The 19494-nt window shown below is 53.5% G+C and overlaps 7 protein-coding genes across 7 annotated transcripts; 3 read left to right on the forward strand and 4 right to left on the reverse strand.

Annotated features, from left to right (window-relative positions):
• Positions 1-2800: 2800 nt before the first annotated feature.
• CPAR01_02545 (major facilitator superfamily transporter) lies at positions 2801-4670 on the reverse strand (the record flags this gene model as incomplete). The annotated part of the gene is made up of 4 exons (XM_060486832.1): positions 2801-3835; positions 3898-4311; positions 4363-4559; positions 4613-4670. 4 exons carry the CDS (start codon positions 4668-4670, stop codon positions 2801-2803), a joined length of 1704 nt encoding a protein of 567 aa, XP_060354160.1.
• Positions 4671-5610: 940 nt separating this feature from the next.
• Positions 5611-6200, reverse strand: CPAR01_02546 (prefoldin subunit; the record flags this gene model as incomplete). The annotated part of the gene is made up of 4 exons (XM_060486833.1): positions 5611-5803; positions 5866-5933; positions 5998-6129; positions 6183-6200. The coding sequence occupies 4 exons, from the start codon at positions 6198-6200 to the stop codon at positions 5611-5613; spliced, it is 411 nt and encodes a 136-aa protein (XP_060354161.1).
• Positions 6201-6536: 336 nt separating this feature from the next.
• Positions 6537-6939, forward strand: CPAR01_02547 (uncharacterized protein; the record flags this gene model as incomplete). The annotated part of the gene is made up of 4 exons (XM_060486834.1): positions 6537-6632; positions 6682-6701; positions 6765-6846; positions 6913-6939. The coding sequence occupies 4 exons, from the start codon at positions 6537-6539 to the stop codon at positions 6937-6939; spliced, it is 225 nt and encodes a 74-aa protein (XP_060354162.1).
• A 1431-nt stretch (positions 6940-8370) lies between these two features.
• Positions 8371-9983, forward strand: CPAR01_02548 (uncharacterized protein; the record flags this gene model as incomplete). The annotated part of the gene is made up of 5 exons (XM_060486835.1): positions 8371-8549; positions 8611-8638; positions 8714-9251; positions 9308-9711; positions 9762-9983. The coding sequence occupies 5 exons, from the start codon at positions 8371-8373 to the stop codon at positions 9981-9983; spliced, it is 1371 nt and encodes a 456-aa protein (XP_060354163.1).
• Positions 9984-12130: 2147 nt separating this feature from the next.
• CPAR01_02549 (FAD binding domain-containing protein) lies at positions 12131-13982 on the reverse strand (the record flags this gene model as incomplete). The annotated part of the gene is made up of 3 exons (XM_060486836.1): positions 12131-13385; positions 13453-13653; positions 13711-13982. The coding sequence occupies 3 exons, from the start codon at positions 13980-13982 to the stop codon at positions 12131-12133; spliced, it is 1728 nt and encodes a 575-aa protein (XP_060354164.1).
• Positions 13983-16757: 2775 nt separating this feature from the next.
• Positions 16758-17036, forward strand: CPAR01_02550 (uncharacterized protein; the record flags this gene model as incomplete). The annotated part of the gene is made up of 1 exon (XM_060486837.1): positions 16758-17036. The coding sequence occupies one exon, from the start codon at positions 16758-16760 to the stop codon at positions 17034-17036; it is 279 nt and encodes a 92-aa protein (XP_060354165.1).
• Positions 17037-18668: 1632 nt separating this feature from the next.
• On the reverse strand, positions 18669-19103 carry CPAR01_02551 (uncharacterized protein; the record flags this gene model as incomplete). The annotated part of the gene is made up of 1 exon (XM_060486838.1): positions 18669-19103. One exon carries the CDS (start codon positions 19101-19103, stop codon positions 18669-18671), a length of 435 nt encoding a protein of 144 aa, XP_060354166.1.
• Between the last annotated feature and the right edge of the window lie 391 nt (positions 19104-19494).

A 19494-nucleotide genomic window follows, 5' to 3' on the forward strand; every position in this document is an offset into this window, starting at 1 on the left:
TCGGCTGTGTATCCTGCCGAGGATTTGGTTTGCGATCGGAACCCTGTCGACTCCACGGCTGTCTTCCTTCTTGGGTTATGATGCGTAACATGCTGCCTGCGCATGTGGCTCGCGACGTGTGGCGACTGTTATATCCAAGTCTTCATATACACGGTCAATGAGTTCATCAAGAGCGACTTCGCGGAGTCTCTTTGTCAAACTAACGGCTAGGCTGACTCCCTTGGAGGCCTTGCCAGCCATGATGTTGGAATGAATTTTTATCCATCGGGATAGAGATTGCCCCCTTTGCTAGAGTATTTAAACTCCCAATGGTGATTACACGATTGATGGATATCAACACGATTCATCGTCATCCGCTTTATTTTGGTCGCGACCGCCAAATCAAATCTTTATGGTTGAAATTCCGCTACGGAAAATCCATACATATCCCGTACTCTTCTTTAGATGACTTCCTATCCTGCCGGCGCGCCACTCCGTAAACTTCAACCACGTCAGATTATGATTCTTGAAGAATATCCCGGTGATGGTAAGATGGAGGTCAGGATAGCGTTGGAAGCGTTGACCTGCCCCGGGGTACGAAGCTTGTCTCCATCCGCCTTGAGAATAGTTCTTCGGGCGAGCTGCGCAATTTTATCGATCGGAAAGGGATGGTTGGAAGCTGCATCATATATCTCAGGTGGTTTGTCGCCTTTGACACAGAAAGAAAGAGCCATTTTATAGAGAGTGTCAAGTCTATGGCCCGATCAGCGAGGAGTCAGATATGTAGAACCGACCTGGCAGACCAACTTTCTTACCAGAAGCACAACTTCGTAAAATGCAAGGAGAGACCTGACGCAGGTTTCAATCTTGCCATTCAATTGAATAGTCTAGAAATACCGCTCGGTAAGGTCGTTATGAACAGTGTCAAGGCTGGTCTGAATAGGCACATGTCCCCAGCGCTGATATAACGAAGGACGTCTCCCAAGTGCGTGCCCCCTTCTTTGCCTTATGCCTGCGGTTAAGTCGCTAAAATGGGCACCTGGCTTGAGTGAATATATATATATATATATATATAAACGGCGGTCGCGTACTTCAAGGGTGTAATGAGCGAAGGATGTCACGCGATCGCGGGTATTCTTCCCGAAGTTATCCAGGTCTTTGTTCTCATCGGGTGACAGAGCAGCTCGGTGACGTTTGTTGGCATGTATTTCGAGGTCCCCAAAGCATGGACTCTCAATCTCATGAGCTCGCTTTTGAGTCACAGCCTTTCACTCTCTTAGACGTTTATACGCTTTGGAATACATCAATATGGACGGCTGGGTTCCACCAACAGCCTCTCTAGTAGCTGACTTTGCTGAAGGGCAGCTTCGAGCTTCTCTGCACTTCCTTCCACGTACAACATGGCCATATGCCAACCTGTCCAAGGATTTTGGCCAGACTCAAGCGCCTAGCTTCGGGCTGAGCTACTACCCAGGCTACCACCCACGCTTTCATTAATTAGAGGAGAGAGAAACGTACTGTCAAAGTCGATTTATAAGTATGTTTATAGTAGCGCCAAAACAGCCCTGAGGCTCGTCCTTCGGTAAACAAATCCCCTTTCAACGCAATCAAATCATTAATCGCATATGAGCTACTTTTCTACGGTAATCTTGTTGTAAACCGGTGGCCCAGCTGCAAGGTACCCAAAGATCGTTACGAGGGCTGCACAAACGCTGCTCGGTCTGCGTGGGTGTCTCTCCTCTTCTCTATAGCTTCCCGGCGGGCAGATCAATGTTTCCGCTAGAATATGACGAGATAAGCCCTGTTGGTGGTAGCTTGACGAGTGGAATGTTGGATTGTCATGTGGATCAATATATGCAAGCAAGCCTTCACAGCCTGGTCTTGTGGGAGATTATCTCCCCCTCCTCAAGGGTTGCAAGCCAGTAAGCCTAATTCTCCTTCCCAAAGTGCATGACTTTCGGCCGAAAGGCCCCGAATCTTGGTCCTTGCTGGTAGCGGACGTTAATGGCATGCGTCAAGTGCGAAGCCTGCCTGTGTGCTTTAATGGTTCTTGAGTGAGGCAGAGAGAAATAGAGAGACTTGTTGTTGCGATATGTGCGCATATAACTAGTGTCAATAAATCGATCTTTTTATGTTGTACCGTCAGAGAGGCTGCTCGAACAAGACCGAATTTTATTTGATGCTCTAAGAAAACATAAATATATGAGGAAAGTCTTGTCAGCAACTTCGGCCGTCACACCGCATCACAGCAAGGGAACCTCGGAATAAAGAATATCGGAAGGCAACGACGAAGCCAAGATTGAGTCTTGAGGAAGCCACGTCGTCACGAGTTAGAATCGTCCATCACATAAGCTCTTGCGTCCCACCGTCTATCACACGGTATTCAAGAATATCACATAAAGCCAATGAGAGGCGGCAGGTTCGGGGTATGACGCAATTTTTATTATGTGTTATAGATTAATGCCTTTGGTTGAGTATCGTCATTGCGATGTTCAACTCTCATCTTACCCCAAGAAGGGGCCAGGTCGTGTGATGCTCATGCCTCATCGGGCATTTTCTTTTCTCCCCTAGACACCCTCAAAGCAAGATATACGGATCTATGCTCAGAGAAAAAGTGCCGTCGTAAGAATTTGACCGTGTTCACTCAGGGTTTGTACCCCTTTACCACTCAGTGGATGTCTTCGACGCTCCTCTTCAACCACTCTGGTTATGTATGCCTCCCTTGCCAGTATTCTCATCTCTCTCTCGGTAGACGTTTCATCTCTTACTTCGATAGATAGACCTCAGGACCCTTTTGTCGATTCATTCATTCGTGAACAACTCAAACCTCCTCTTTCCGGGCAAGACTGTCCCTCAACCTGATCCTCCTCGCTTCCTCCCTCTGCTTCTGCTCCTCAACCTTTCTCTGCATCTCAGCCTTCCTCTCCTGAAGCGCGATACAAAACCGCGATCCCGCTCGAATCTGCTCGCCCTTCCAGATAAAGATGAAAGGGATTATGCACATGATAGCACTGAACCCACCGAGCAAGCTACAAGCTCCAGCAATGCCGAGCTTATTAAACATGCGTGTCGTCGCCAGCGGCAGCACCACAGCGAGCAGAGACCGGCTCGTCGAGGCCGCCGCGTTAGCGCTGGCAGCAAAGATCTCGTAGGCGTCGGTGAGGTAGTTGAGCAGGGCGATGAAGATGAGCATGAAGCCCATCCCGAATGGGATGCCCGCCAGCATGGGCGCGACGAAGCTGACGCCTTCTCTGGAAGACCAGCCCAGCCAGAACAAAGAGATGAAGAACAGCGGTCCGCCGACGCAGGCGAAAGGGAGACGGCGGAACTCTTCGCGCTTCGCCCATGCGTGACCGTTGCGTTGCGCGCGGAGATGGCCCTGCTCCCAGCCGATGAAGATGGGCACCACCAGCAGGGCGCCGGCGCCTATGGGGAGGTAGGCGAGGCCAGCCACACCCGGTGAGAGACCGTAGAGCTTCTGGAAGATGATGGGGAAGGCCTGGAAGGACATGTAGAATATTGTGTATACTAAGGCCAGGTAGGCGCACGTGCAGCTGACGATGGGCTCGAAGATGATCATGCGTACGGGGCGGGTCAGGACGACGGTTGCGATATGCTTGAAGTCTGTGCTCTCCATCTCGCGGGGCGCGATAACGGCGGCGGAGGGGTCTAGTTTGCGTATCTTTTGTGCTCGTCGGAGGAGCAGGACGGGCGCGTAGGTCTCGGGGAGAAGGAGGATCGGGATGAGGGTCAGGCCGGCGTAGATGAGAGCCACCCAAAAGGACCAGCGCCAGCCTATTGTCGTGGAGCAGAAACCGGACACGATCGGGGCGAAGAGAGGGCCGAAGGTGGTTGTCTACGAGGCTTTAGCAAAGCTTCAAGAGAGTGAAATGCGGGAAAGTTGCAGGGATGACTTACGACCATGAAGGCTGTCATGGCACGGCCGCGGGTCTCGGTGTCACCGTAGATATCTGCGAGGATACCGGCCACGATAGCGATGGGTGAGCTGGCGAATACGCCGGTGAAGAAGCGGAAGAAGAGAAATGCAGGCCAGTTGGGTGCGAGGGCGCAGGCCATGGTCCAGATGGTGAACATGACAAAGGTGACAATGGTCAACATTCTCCTGCCGAGATGCTCGCTGAGAGGTGCCCAGACTACAGGCCCGAAGACGTAGCCGATGAGAAAGACGGAAATGGGCAAGACCTGCTGTTGCTCGTTTGTGATGCCCCATTCGGCGGTTATGAAGGGTATCGCGTTGGATGGGAGGGCCGAGCCCATTGTGCTGTTGATGACTTGCATCATGGTTAAGCAAAGGATCAGGAACTTTTTGGTCTACAGCTCGTTAGTGACTGGATCTGTAGATATGCGACCAGAGCAACATACATGTGACCAGTTGTACGGGTTCTCTGGATCACCGTCATCCCAAGATATTATTGTCGGCTCATCTTCGTCACTTGATGAGTTGGGGCTGGCCATCTTCTTTTCGTCCAGACCCTGCTCTTCGGCACGAGCCTCATACCTCTGGCGTGCTTCATCTTCATCGATCCTCCTCACCGTCTCTGATAGAGAGGATCGATTGCCTATGAAGTGTTACACTGTGGTCACAAAACGTAGTGTTCATGGGGATGCTCACGCTGCAAATAAGGCAGACTATCTGTAGCATCTTCTGCGGATTCGCTGTGGGCGGGCATGGCGAACCGTGAGCAGCGGAATAGCACACACAGTAATTATGTTCCTGTGTTGGGTTCCATCTCAGAAGACACGAGGAGAGAGCAGAGTGTGGGAAGTGTGGGTGAGGGTGGCCGTCAAATACGGAAATGGATGAATAATGGCCCAAAGAATAATGGCCCCAAAACCACAGATGCCCGAAAATCGGTGACTGCATGCTGCATGTGGCCGATCACCCTTGTGGATCGAGCCGGTCTAGTCGTCGTTCCCACCATATTTTTTTCACAATTTAGCAAACGAGAAGCATTCCTGAGTGGCCGGGTGTAAGAGACAAGAGACGAAGCCTTATCCCCGTTCACGGCTGATGAGGGGAGGGGGAAAACAGCAAGCTACCTAGGTAGGTACCGGTAGACGAGGAGGAAAAGGCGTGTCTCGCTATTGGTTTGTCATTGACTCTCATCGGAGCCGAACCGCAAGACCCACTTGGTTTTCAAGGGCCGCTTATCCGGCCGCGGCGCGGCGATGTGCTTTCCCGCCGCATCCCCGGTGCTGCCCTTGTTGCCCCCTGCACAGAGGTCATTTGGGTTTGCGATAGCGCCATCGACTGCTGCGCTTCGTCACGACTCATAAGGTAGCGACAGCTATGCCGTCACCGGTAAGAAACGACGCCGCTAGTGGAATGCGCCGCTGCGTCTCAGGACTGGATCTACCTAGTAGGTATGCGTTGTTCAAAGATTGAGGTGCACACCCACCGCGGGGGCAGTTGAGTCGGCCGAAAGCGTCTACTCTTATCAGATCCCTTCGAGTTGCACCAACTTCTGCAGCGGCGGAAAAACGTTCCCCCTCAGTGTTCTTTGGCCACGATTTGATAAGCTATTGACCGGTGTTTCTCTCAGGGTACGCGACCCGAAACGGCGATGCGATGCGTGACGACGTTGAATTTTGTTTCTCGATTGTACTTCTTCATGTCTCGAGGTTGATACTCTTTCCGAATCTGGCGTACAGTTCGACCTTGAGTTGGTTCATATCCTCCTTAATCGTTTCCAGCTTCGATTCTAACCCCTCGACATCCTCCTCGATCTTGGTCGATGCCTGCTCGAGCATCTCTATTGCTTGAGGTTGCGATACGTGGAAGTAAGCGTCGCCAATCTTGTATCTGTGGCCGAGCATCAGTATGGTCTTTCGGTGCGTCATCGAGAGTCCTTCGTAGGTGCGTACGGTACTGTTTCGTCTTCGTCCGCAAGCTCCAATTCTGTGCTGAGATCCTCGAGCTCTTCCTTTTCTTTCTACAACGACACACAGATGTTAGATGGGGTTGCTTGTCGGTGATTGTATAAAGGTACGACTAACGCTCTTGTTCTTGAGTTCCTCCTCGATTATGAGTTCGCGCTGGTGCAGACGGCTGAACTTGTTGATCTTGTCTTGGTCCTCCCTCCTAACTTCGACCTCGTCGCCGACGGACTCCTCGTCCGCCTTGGTGAGCTGCAGATACGGTGTCAGTATAGACAGTAGACCATAAGGTGAAGGATTCATACCATGCGCCGTGACAACATCTTGGTACTATGTGGTGCAACGTGATGCGTGGTGGGCTTGACGATGGTGTCGGTGATGGTGACAGCACTGGAGCTCCCAAAAAGCTCAGAAGGAGGGTCACAGTAATGCGCCACAGTGCGGAGGGGTCATGCACTGCCCCACTCTCAATTCTCGGGGGAAGTTCAATCAAGGTCTCTCTTGCTGGTGGCCTGTGCCAAACACAACAAAAGCTCTGGGCTCCCCCACACCGGAACGTCACACCGAGCCGCGACAGCTTGCACGCGACACCTCAATCCTTCCCACGACTTCAATCTCAACTACGTTTGGTCCTCGCCGCGGTGCACATTTTTCTCGCGATGGCACCCGGTCAAAAGGCATACCCGCGCGGTACTGTCAAAAAGATCATCAAAGCGCATTCGAACTGCAACTTGAGCAAGAATGTGGACGTCATGGTTAGTTGCTTACTGACGCGCCTGGCACGCCCTGCTGACCAGCCCTCAGATCTACCTCGACTACGTCCTGTTCATGCAGACGTAAGTTCTTGACTCGAACATTGGGACGTATACATACTGACTTCTTACCAGACTCGTCAAGGAGGCGGCTATCGAGTCAAAGAAGTCTGGTGAAAGAGGCATCACGGCCCGAAGCGTCAAGAAAGTGACTTCGGTACGTTGTACAACCACATCAACAGCAAGTCTGATTACATGGTGAGGCTAACATTGGATTATGCAGGACACTCTCACCAAGTTCCGAGGTTGATTTTCAAGTTCATCGATATCGAAACTCCAGAAATTACTCGATACTTACGGAGTACACAGCACTCATCTACTTCGCGACCCGGGGCCGTCGATGCCATTAGCGTGGTCGAATACGCCCGAATGCGATTCCGTTGGTGTAACATAGGGACCAGCAACAACATATCATATCTGGTATAGAAGGGCTATGCAAAAGATGGAATCGACCTCGAGGTTTAGGCGCTGGTCTGCGACAGAACAGAGGCTCGATTCATGCAGGCTACCGTCTCGTGCATTGAGGCGGCACGCAAAGGTTGGAGGAGCAGGGCGCAGGTGTTCAGTGGCTCCTTCATCTGAGCAGCACCGGCCTGAGCCGCGTCAACGTTTGGATGACCACGACACTATGATCAATGGCGACATAGTGTGTTTCCATGAATAGATTCTTTGCTATTGGTGGGTGCGGGTGGTGATGCTCGCGGCCTAGTCACTATGGGAGTCTGGCGCATGAGTACTGCGTACAGCTTACCGTATATCCATAGATAATTCCCGTGAGAGAGCGACGGCTAGCCCCAGACAAGGCTGAGATGCCCTGCCTGGTACGTCATCCGAGCAGGGAAGGCTAGGAGCACAAGGTACAGAAGATGGTGCCGCGAAAAGTAGAACGATGAATTTCTATTACTCTTGCAAAAAAGCCCTAGAGCACCTTACTTAGATGTAATTAGGTTGGCAGGACAGCATGTAGGCGAGATACATGACAGATAAAACATGCCAACCATCAAAACCGAAACATGCAGTCTCGAAGACCTGAGGCGCCTCCAACCTAAATGCTCCATGGGTCTCCCATCTCGGTACAAGTGAATGTACCTTTTCTTCTGACCAGTTCTAGAACCCCGGCGGGTAGGAGTGGAGGCAGGGGTTTTTAGGGGAAGGGAAGGGGAACTTAAGGCGAAAACCAGCCTGGCGGCAGGGATGCTTCCGGCTCCTCAGCTCCTGGGAACCCACTCCTAGGTTGGATCACCGCCTGAACGCCTGGAAACCCCCCACCGAAAAGGTACTGGACCCCGGGACCTCAGCTTCTCCCGGCCGACAGTGTCCCCTCCACTGAGCTGCACTCTGGCCCCGAGCTACGTGCCTGCCTGCCGTCTATGAGCTGGAGTGTCATCTTCCGTGAACCTCCAAATTTGATCCGTCCAAAACCTGCACATCCACCTCTTCACCATAACTTCACCTTTCCCCCCCATCACAAACGCCTCTCCTCTGAGTATTTTTCTTCGATCCTAGGACCTTCCTCCTACGATTGTACATCCCATCTTACCTCACTCTACACAAGTTTGTTTACTTGCCTCTCACCTGCGCGCTCTCTGCCTGTAGCTGGCCACCACCACCTCTGGAAAATTCCCATCCAAGCTCACGCGACCTCGACCCTGTTGACTGCGCTCCTCCCACAAGCTTCAGCATGGCCGCCTCTCCCGTTCAGAACCCCGCGGTCTCAGCCGAATCCAAGTCAGCCAAGAAGAAGAAGGCCAAGGCCGCCGAGCGCACCGAGTCCCCTGCTCCTACTGCCTCTCCTGCCCCAGAGAAGGCTGACGCCTCCGACGAGTCCGGCGAGACTGCCTACATTCGCGAGATCCAGAAGTAGGTGGAAATCAACGACTGGAGCTTCTCCTATTGCTCGTATGCTAATCGCGCTCCGTAGGAACATTCGCAACACCACCAAGAAGCTTGTCCGTGCCTACCCTATACCTTCACACTTACCCCTCTCTGTGGCAAGGTTCATCAACTAACTTCCCACCCACCAGACCAATGCCTCAAAGATCGACAACCTGATTGCCGAGAACGCTGGCAAGTCCCTCGACGACCTCGTCGCTGCTCGCATTATCAATGCCGATCAGAAGGCGCAGTACCTCAAGAAACCTGCCCTGCAGGCCCAGATCTCACAGTACGAGGAGCAGATGGCCCAGTACAAGAAGATCGACCAGGAGTACCGCACTCGTGCTACTGCTGAGAAGGCAGAGCTTGAGAAGTCCTTTGCCGAGAAGCTGGAGAAGGAGAAGGCCGCCGCCGTCGCCGAGGTGAAGGCCCAGCAGGCCCAGCAGGAGGGTGATTCTAGCAAGAGCATCAACAGCAAGCTCCTCACCCTGTCACAATTCCTTCGTCTCGCTGCCGCCCGCCGCTCTGAGGATGCCGACCAGAGCAACGAGGAGAACAAGGCCCTGGAGGGTGTTCTTCTCGCCATCTACACGGGTGACGACAGTGCCGTCGCCACCATGCTCAAGCTGATTGACGGCGCCGAAGAGCAGACGTACAGCGTCAATGGCGAGCTACTCGAGACAACCTGTAAGCTTTTTCCTCACATCTCGATAGTACATCCCATACTGACCTTTTATACCTAGTCGGCCAAGTCAAGGCAGCTGCCAAGGCCTACAAGTCTCCTTATGACGAGCTTGCGCCCGCCGAGACCGAGACCGCTGCGACCGAAGCCGTTACCGATCCGACCATTGCCAACGCTACCGTGAACGAGATCGAGGCTGGCGATGCTGCCATCACCAACGGCCAGACCGAGGAGGCGGCCACCGAGACCCCCACTAACGCCAACATCGGTAGTGGCGCCGGTAACGCCGCCGGCGAGAAGTGGGACCAGTCGGCCGACAACAGCATGTCGCTTTCTCAGGAATGGGTTTCCGTTCCCCGCGATCCTGCAGAGACCGAGACTGGCGTCGAGGCTACCCCCGCTGCCGTTTCCAACACCCAGTCTTGGGCCGATGACCAGCCTGAGCACCACGAGATCCAGCCCGAGGTACGTTCAAGTGAGCTGTGATGACTGAACGAGAGACTGACTGTATTTAGACCCCTGCTCCCGCTGCTGCCGACCCCAACGACGGCTTCCACCAGGTCCAGGGCCGCAACCGCGGCCGTGGCGATCGTGAGGGAGGCTACCGCGGACGTGGTCGTGGTGAGTGGCGCGGCGGTCGTGGACACCGTGGCGATGGCCGTGGCCGGGGAGGACGTGGCGGCCCTCGCGGCGGCTCCATCTCTCAGCGTGGACCCCGTCGGACTGAAGAGTCATAGAGACGCTCTGTCCAGCGGCGTTCTCTGGCCTCTCAGCGGTCATTGGGTAGGCTCAATTCCTACGCGGCGTCGCGCGTTACGCGACGGCGCATTACGACTGGGGCATGGCGACGCCCTTCGCAACGTGATTTACTACAATGGCTTTGATAGGTGTCAAGGCTGGTAAAGGAATGGATGGGTAAGGGATGTTGTTTAACGAACAATCAAGGCATTCGGTTCCCCTGTTCTGGTTTCTGGGCGGTTGGCATGGCTGGCGGTGTTGGGTTGCGTGGCTTACGCTTGTACAATACACAGCATGACTTTCGGGGCCGGTATACAAAAAAACATACGGAATGAGACATTAATACCCAAAATCATGAGACCCTACGAGTGCTGATCAGACAAAACTCATGATAACGATGTTAGGATGTAATCCTTACCAAACAAAGACGCAATTGGAAGCTGCACAGCTACTTAAAGACCAATGAGGCCCTTTTCGGTTTGCTCTTGAGGCTGGACATACCTTGGCAGGCCAATGGATTCAGGGGTATCACGGTATAAATCCAACGCTTCACTCAATTGACAGCTCGCTATTTGAAGTTACTCGAAATCTCGACGAGTGATGAGAAAGCACCTTTGGACACTTGGGCGCCTTGGGTGGGCTTCCACAATATGAGCAGCTTGGCGTATCTCCCCTCTCTGAAGGCTGGAAAAAGCGCAAACGTGACCAAGTGCAATTCTGAGCTTGATTTACTCGATAGCTTAGTATTAGAGTCATAAATCCACTCAATAAGGTCGTCTATTATGGCATGTCAAAATATGTAACATGAAGTACAATCAATGTCTCTCTTTTTTTTCTTTTTTCTTTTTCTTCAGAATACCAAGGAGGGGAATTTGCATGATTTTAGACACTCGGTACCTTACAGTCTTCCTATTGCAGGCTAAGAAACATTCTAGAAGCCTGGCCGGTCATAGTATTACACTTGAAAATAATAAGAACTCCTAAGCGTGGAATAACCTCAAATATGCCCTCATCGACTCATCCTTCCCCATCACATCGGACTTCGCAGCTAGTCACATATTAGCCAACTTTGACACTAATGAGGACTTTGCCGGCACCATACGTATCATTCAACTTCATCACTGACCGTACATCAAGCCGTTGCTGGCATAGGGGGGTTTCTGGGGCTGGTGACAGACATGCTGGGACTCGTACGGCTCGAGGCAGCGGGCACATAGGCGCCGGGTGAGAGATGCAGACAGGTTTGAAGTGTAAGAGGGAAGGAATGAGTTGTAGTTCATGTTGATGTGCATGTGGTGTTGCTTCGCCGAGATGCAGTGCGCTGATATCAATCCTCGAGATTGGAGGAAATATGCAAGAAGGATTTCTGTGCTTCTTTTATTTCCTCTCGACTACTTAAGTACGTGTACCTACATGATGATCTTGTGTAGAGCCGCTTCAGCCGATGATACACACCTAGTTTTGGTCCGTGATCGTCATGTCAGCAAACTCTCCCCCTCCCCACAACGCCTGGTAAGGCTGCCGGTGCCGAGAGTTTGGAGAGGTCGGAGTGGAGACCGCGATGCTGTTAAGCATACCGACATTCTCACCTGGCTCCAGGCAGAAACGGAAAGGGTGGAGTGTCCGTTGCCTCACCGTTCCCATTGATGCTGACTTTGGAGGCGCATCTTACTCACACCTTATAAGGCGAACCGAAGGTAACCAGCGCCTGATTGCATAGGTTGTGGGGGGTGCTTATGCATCTCGGGACTGACAGAGATAGGCGGGGGGGACAGGGGAGGGGATGAGCGGCCCTCACGTAATCACAGATGAGGAGAACCAGGCTCAATGGTGATGAACGGAGGCTTGATTGGGGGTCAGGTTTTGGACATCATTGACGTTGAGACTCGGTGGTGTTGTGGCCGAGAATGAGCTCAAGACAGTGATAGCCCCAATTAGATCGGGCTGTGAACATCATGGGTCTCCAATTTGGAACGCATCACCGAATATTAATCACCACGTACTTGACTCGGACCAAACGGATTGAACCAGAAAAAGAGGTCACTTATACGGTGCCCTTGTCTGTATTAGATGTGTATGTACTCATAAACCCTCACAAAACTCCTAGACGCTTGATTTCCAAAAACCTCATTATCAAAAAAGACAATCACGCACGGCACATGCGGCCATCAGCAGCAACATTCCACTTGTCGCTACCGACCGTCTTGAGTGCGTAAAACACGCCCGAGGGGTCCCACTTGGTCTTGATGGTGAGCAACTTGTCATAGTTGCCGCCAAAGAACTTCTCCTTCCAGTCGGGGATGTTGAAGTCGGCCTCGTTAATGTAGTTTCCGGACCCGGGCGTCGCGGCCTCGATGGGCGGGATGATTTCTTCCGTCATGGTCTTCTGGTCCGCCTTCATCTTCTCCCAGTCAGCCGGGTCGTTGCTCCACGCCGTCGAGTACTGCACGTGGATGGCAGCCTTGCGGAAGTGCGGGTTCACGGCGTTGTCGACGCCCGCGGGCGCCGTGGCGTTGAGGGCCACGCCGGCGGAGAGGACGCTGTGGTTGTCGGCGCCGTAGCGAATGGCTGAGACGTAGGCCGCGCGGGCGGTGGTGTCTGTGAGGACGGAGCGGGGCACGAGGCGGGAGCCAAAGTTGTAGGACTCAACCTCGACGTGGCCGTAGGGGAGGGGACCCATCCACTTGTCGTAGTGGTCGCGGTAGCTCGAGTAGTTTGTGGCGGCGGAAGAGTAGGGGATGGAGAGGTTGGCGAGGACGTCGAGGAAGGGCTGGAGGATGGTCTTTGCCTCCTCGGCCGTCTTGTTGTAGGCTGTGAGAGGGTTGATGGCGAAGACGCTGCTGCTGTAGAGGAAGACGACCATGGCGCCCTGGTCGGTCATGCCGGGGAGGAGGGAGTGGAAGGCGTCGAGCATCTGCCACCACTTCTCTTGGGTGGTGTACGAAGCAGCAGTCTGGAGACCAACGCCGCCGATGGTGGCGTCGGGGTATGCGCGGACGGTGACAGCGGTAACGACGCCGAAGGTTCCGGGGCCGCCGCCACTGAGGGCCCAGAAGAGGTCCGCGTTCTCCGTGCGGGAGGCGGTGACGATCTTGCCGTCGGCGGTGACGACCTCGTACTCGAGCGCCTGGTCGGCGGCCATACCAAAGTTGGTGGTGAGGGCCGAGTGGCCACCGCCCTGGATGTAGCCTCCGGCAGGACCAACGGTGGGACATTCGCCGCCGACGACGACGAGGCCGGCGGTCTTGCCGGCCTCGGTGAGTTCATAGCCGAGAACGCCGGCGCCCATCTTGATTGCGGGGCCGGACCAGAGGTCATCGGACCAAGTGGTCACGGTGATCTCCTTGAGTTTGTGGGTCCATGCCGCGAGGGCTCCGGCACCGGTTGAGCGGCCAAGATGGCTGAGTCGTTGGTTAGCGATAATGCTTCGTGGGCGGGATGGCGCTTATAGGTGCGGATGAGACTTACTCATGACCCGTGTTGCGGACGAGGAATCTGATGTTGTTCTCCCGCGCAAAGTTGATGGTCTCGACAACATCTTGGGCAGATGTCACCTCAACAGCATAGTTGACGTAGTTTCCGAGCAGACACGGAAGCGTGCGATCCGTGAAGGGGTCGCAGGACTGGTTGGCGAAATAGCTCTGCATCACGGAAGAGGAGGAGGGGAAGCTGGGCGTGTGGTTAGTCTATATTCCGCATAACTTGAGAGATCAAGCATAAGCTTACTGAGTCTCGGGAAGAGTCCACGAATTTTGCAGCGCCGTGCAGGCAGCCTCATCGTAGTTGGGGTCGTGACACACGGAGCCAATGGGCACGGTGGCGATGAGCTTGCCGCTGACAGTGGTGTTGAGGGTATCCCAAGCCGTCGTGGCGGGCCAGCTGGCGTCGCCGGGGAGGGAGCGGCACGTAGCATTCTCAACGCGCTTGGGGAGAAGGCCCGCGGCAGCGAAGGGCGCGGCGGCCAGGGTCGCCGTTGCGATGACGGCGGAGGACTTCATCTTGACAGGGCTGAAGAGAGAAAGGAGCGGAACGGAGGAAAGTCTTGGAGCCTTGAAGAAGGGGACGGGAAGGGGATGACCGACCCGAGGGGGGATATTAAAGAATGACTAGGCTGCAGGGAAGACTCCTGACGAGTTCATCAAGTGGGAGGGCCTTGATGGAGAGTCTTTATATTGAGGAGAAGCAAACTGCATTGGAGAATCGAGAGACAGGTCGTGAATGACCAGGGATCTGTTTACGGCGCGACGGCGAGCTTTCCTGGCCCTGCTAGGCGGGCTGTGTTGCTTGAGGCATGGTGCTTGAACATGGTGCTTGAACATGGTGCTTGAACATGGTGCTTGAGGCATGGGGGCGGATAATGGATGTCAATCTCCCTTCTACTGGGTAGTGTGTGAGGAGCAGCGTGAGTGTGTGTCGAGAGTCGAGGAGTCGAGAGTTCTCCTCCTCCCACGACACGCCTGGGGCCCGTTGCTGGGATTATCCCCCTTTGGGCAGCATGCTCCGGGATAGTGTGGTAGCTACGGGGTAGATGCGGAGCCCCCCCTTCAGCCTTTGCTCTCTCTTTTGCTCTCTCTTTCGCAGAGTCTCTCACAGACTCACACGCACTCTCTCCTTGATTCCATGAGGCTTGAAGCGAGGCATGGACCAGGGCAGTTGTGTGCCATCCACACCTTGCACTTACTTCTCGTCCGCTCTTCTGCTTTGACCACGGGGATCGACACGAGGTTCTGTTGCGTAGGACAAGAAGAATTGGCACCCGTCCGGGAGTCCTCCGAAGCCGAAGAAAGAAGACGGGGGCTTAGATGTCAGAAGAGGGAAATGAGACGTGCGTAATCTGTCGTTCGATTGCGGCAGGCTTCTGGAAGGGGATGTGGAAGAAAGTTGACGAAGTATTGACTTTTGCATGAAATTCGAATCTCACAAACTGCCGGGGGTGCTGGTCAAAGCGGCTGGAATGGGATGAACAAACAGGATGACAGCACAAACCGCTTACTCTGGCACTTCTCAACTCTACACACAAACTCAGTGTGAATGCGAAGTGATTGCGACCAAGTGCGAGGAACCTAATCAACGGGTCAACGTATCCGTATGGGCCTCACCCCCCTGTTGGCGCTAGGTGTTGTGAACTCGTGGAGTTTGCCTCGGCCCCGATGATCAGTGTTCCCCTACTGGACCAGTCGAGGTCCGACGGAGAACCCAAGAAGCCCCTGTATTTCCCTTTGATCTGGGATCCTTCGCGCCTGCAATCCGGGTCTCCATGCCCTTTTGCGCGTGCTCGCTCTCTCTGTTCCTGCAGCACAGGCCCTGATGCCGGTTCCGTTACTACATCACTGGCGGACAATTGGACGATGGGGGCCGTCGCGTGTCCTTGACGTTGGGTGGAAGTTGGGATCAACGGGAAGGGCTGATGGGACCTGTTCTTTTTCTGCCCTACGCTGATTGAGTACGGATGAACGCCCGCTGATTCGTATAAACACTGACACGAATGAAATTTTGGTGGTGTCTGTGTTGACTTGACTCGCTAGGTTGAGAACGCCGTCTATTTTGAGTTGAAAGAACAAAGCGTCAGCTAAGACATGCATACATAGCACGCGCTCCGAGTGTGCCAGTGTGGGGGACTGACGGCATTCATCGATCAAGAAATCTCTTGTCGTCTTTCCTTCTTTTTCCAATGGTTGGATGGACTTGTTCCCTCTTTGGGCAAAGGCAGACACACCATTCTGCGAAAACCAACAACAACCGAGTTCCAACAAACTAAACAAGATCGAATCTGCCGGAGCAGAAAACAATAGTTTGCCGCCTCTCCCGTAAGGAACCACGCCACACAACCGCATGAGGTAGCAAACACAGAAACGCCGTTACGGCAGCCATTAGTTTTTGTCTAAAACGCAGTTTCTCCGTGGTGTCCGCTCAATAGCATCAGCCACTAGCGCCGCCGTTGTGTTTCTCATCAGGATTTAGGTGCGGCGGTTGTGGCCAGTTCAAGCTTCTCAACGGCCCTCTCCCGCGAAGGCCAAAGTTTAGTTCTCTTAGCCAGACCGTCCCAACGTTCCAAGGGGGCCCGCGATGTCACTCACTAGCCTCGGAGGCAAAGGACGGAAAAGACGCAAAGGTAAGGGGGGTATTTTGGCAAGCTGGCACGTTGTGCCAACGTCGCATGTGGCGACATCGAACCATGCGCCCATAAAACTTCGGCGATATGTTCCAAAGAAGTCTCTGATGTAGGTCGTCGAGTCCAACATCCAACGTCCAACAGCCCCGCAAAGGCTCAGTGAGAGGGGGCAGGCAGTTGGGGGGATCCAACCGCAACCCTATGCGAAGCAGCGAATCTCTTAGCTTCGGAAGAGTGCCGAACCTGGCATCTTCCCGCTGCGCCTCTGAACGTTGCAGAAGAACAACAGCCAGCATGCCAGCAGCTCGAACCCAGTCTTACCTCTCTTCTTCTTTTTTTCTCTTTCGGCGTTTGTGTTTGCTTACGGAATACCAATACCTTGCTTGCCATCGCGCCAACATGTTCTGCAATTCCCCTTCGGCGCCAACACATGCTGGTGCCAACGGGGTGAGGGGCCGGGAGGCGAACCGGTGGATTCGGATGGGGATGTCTGCGCCGGGATCATCTCGGGGATCGAGTCTTCTTTCGAAGCTCGTGCACAACGTTAGTTTGATGGAGTCTTCAAAAGACAATAGAGGAGTAGTATAGACTAGTACGGGGAGAGCCTAGGAGGCTGACGCAACTTCCACCCATGTCTATCCGTACATGTGTCTATATTCCGATGGTGGGGGCCGTTTTTATCTACGGATACGTCCTATGCTCCTTTTGCTCTGTTCTTCTGTCTCCTTCGGGAAGGAAGATATGCGGCTCTGCCTATTGTCGTCCTCCTCAATCCGTATCTTGCAGCTATTGTCCGTCGCCATGGCCCGGGTCTATCGGTGTTTGCCAAGTCTCTAGACTGTGTTGCATTGCAGGACACTCCACAGATCCCGGAGAGGCCTGGCGGTGGCAATCATTCTCACGTGGACAAATCTCCAGATTCCGAGGTCGTGTTCACTGAATGCTACTTTGAGGAATACGCGGTCCACGACCGAGTAGGCTAGCGCGCCACCGACTCGGAGAGATACATAACGGCTGAGGCTTATCACGATGCCGCTGCTGGCTGTCAGCTGTCACTGTTTACTTGGGCAGGGTCGGCCGCCGGCAGAGAGTTTGTCCCCGGCGACGAGACCCCAAATCAGAAGTGGTTGCCGGTGAATGAACCCTGAGAACGTCTCAGGTACGTCTTCGCTGTCGGTGAACTGCCATGTCCGAATGGAAACGAAATGCCGGACTCGGGACTCAGTGTATGTTTTCTCTTGCGGCATTAAGCTTTTGCAAAGGAGGCGCAGAGTGGTTTATGAGTTAGGGATAGACTTGGCGTGAGTTTTATTGAAAACACAGTGGTTCCCAGGCACTGCCTGGAGTTTAAGTGAGTCTAGATATGCCGTTTCTTTATACTTATCTTCCGTTTTATTCATTATGCCTTGAGACAGTGGACGATGAGCAGCCGGGGTCCTCCTGATGCACAAGGAATACTGGGGGATAATACGCACTCATTGCCTGAATCACTGGATATTCAGCAGCCCGCCTCCGCAGACCTTATGAGGAGTCTACTGTCATCCCATCCTAACAACAAGTATCGGGTCTGATGACCGAGAGATGAATGTCGTGAAGTCTTGACTAGTCCGTGATGTTCCGGTGCTATTTGGGCTCCGGTGTTTGACCCTCGGTCGGCTCCTGTTGTTTTTGACTTTTTGAATTCTGCTGTCAAGATGTCCAATTGAACCTCTCCTGTTGCGAGAAGTACTAAGGTAACGTGGTAGATTCTCTTCAGTAGCTGAATGTCACTCATCACTTGATGAGCTAGTTGCATGTAGCAGTCGCTTGGCATAGTCGTGCTCGGCACGGCCAATGCTACCCAAGGCAAGGTAAGGGGATTCTCAAGATCGTGACACACTTGGTGGCGGGTGCCTCTGCAACGCTACCTCATCTTTGCCATTTGCGGGGTTGAACGCATCTCATTGAACGCCCAGCATCCTCCGCTCTCGTCCCAAGTAGCTCCTTCAGATTCTTCCACGATGTAGGGGGGAAATCATTGATGGATACTCGAATGAAGTCAGATTGAGCGAGACTTGAGGGCTTATGAGAATTCGTATACGACTCCTTCTGCATACTCCTCAGCCACATGCCTCTAGATCCTCTAGTGACAGGAGAACAAGAGAATTGACCCCAGTACCTCACTCCTCCTTCTCAGGCCATCCATTACTGTACCTCCCGATCCTTCCCGCACGGATTCAGATCGACATGAAGACTTTCTGCTTCCAAAAATGTCTTCCGATCGTTGACCTGTGAGTGCAAGGGGCTTCTATTCGGGTACGTGTTTGTGCAGCCTGCGTGCCGTGCCGCTCATTGCCAAGTCCCTTTACCACAATCCTACACTGGATACTCCCAACGATCTAGGAAAGACTTGCTCCCAGGCCACTAACTAGCCGACGCATCTGCACGAAACCCGCATACGTAGAAACGTGTATCCGGGTATTCATGGTCTTGTCCACAAAAGCAACTCATCAAGAGCCGCCATGGATTAGAAAGATTCGTAGAATCATGAAAACTTGTATGCTTGCTCATCAACTTGGCTTCATTAACGATTTCAAATAAAGGCCACAAAAGGCGACCCAAGAACACGCCCACTCGAATCAATTTTGACGCCTTCTTTCCTCAACAGCATCCTCTTCTCATCAAGCGTGATCCCCTCCCCGTTCTTCGGCCACTTGCCCTTGAACCCGCCCAAAGCACCGCCCGTAGCAACGACCCGGTGACACGGCACCTGCGGCGCGAAAGGATTTCGGCGCAGCGCGTTGCCGACGGCCCTCGGCGACGACTTGAGATGCGCCGCCAGAATGCCGTACGTCGTGATCTGACCCTTTGGTACTTGGCACAGGGCGGTCCACACCCGTTTCTCGTACGCGGTGCGATTTGAGCGAGCGATGCGGTCTAGTTGTGTCTTCATGCCTTCGCCTTCTGGGATGGATATTGAGATGATGTCGCGCGTCGCGGACGTCTTCTTGGTGGTGGTGGTGGTCATGGCGATGGTGTAAGTGTGAGATGAGTGAGAGGGTGTTGCTGAGGGCGTCGTGAATTTTCAGTTTTTGCTTCTTTTTTAGAAGATTATTGCAGAGTGACGAGGAAATATTCCTGAGAAACAAGAAGTGATAGGAGTCGAGGCAATAAGACGCGTGTGAGATTGTCTTTCTGAGTCAACGGCGAAGGTTGGGTCAAATGTCAAGACAAGGGCGCGTCACAAGCGCGACGGTCCAAGCGGGGACATTTGACGCGAACTCGCGGGGTCATGTGACCTGACACTTAACCAAGGGTGAAGCACAACTTCAACATTGGACGTCAGACAACCAAGCAAAGGTGACACTACATACGTCCGTAGCGGGCTTTACTTGACGCTTTAAAGGACAAAAGCTTCA

Source organism: Colletotrichum paranaense (assembly GCF_030867605.1).
Source record: "Colletotrichum paranaense strain IMI 384185 chromosome Unknown Scaffold_2.1, whole genome shotgun sequence".
Lineage (NCBI taxonomy): Eukaryota > Fungi > Ascomycota > Sordariomycetes > Glomerellales > Glomerellaceae > Colletotrichum > Colletotrichum paranaense.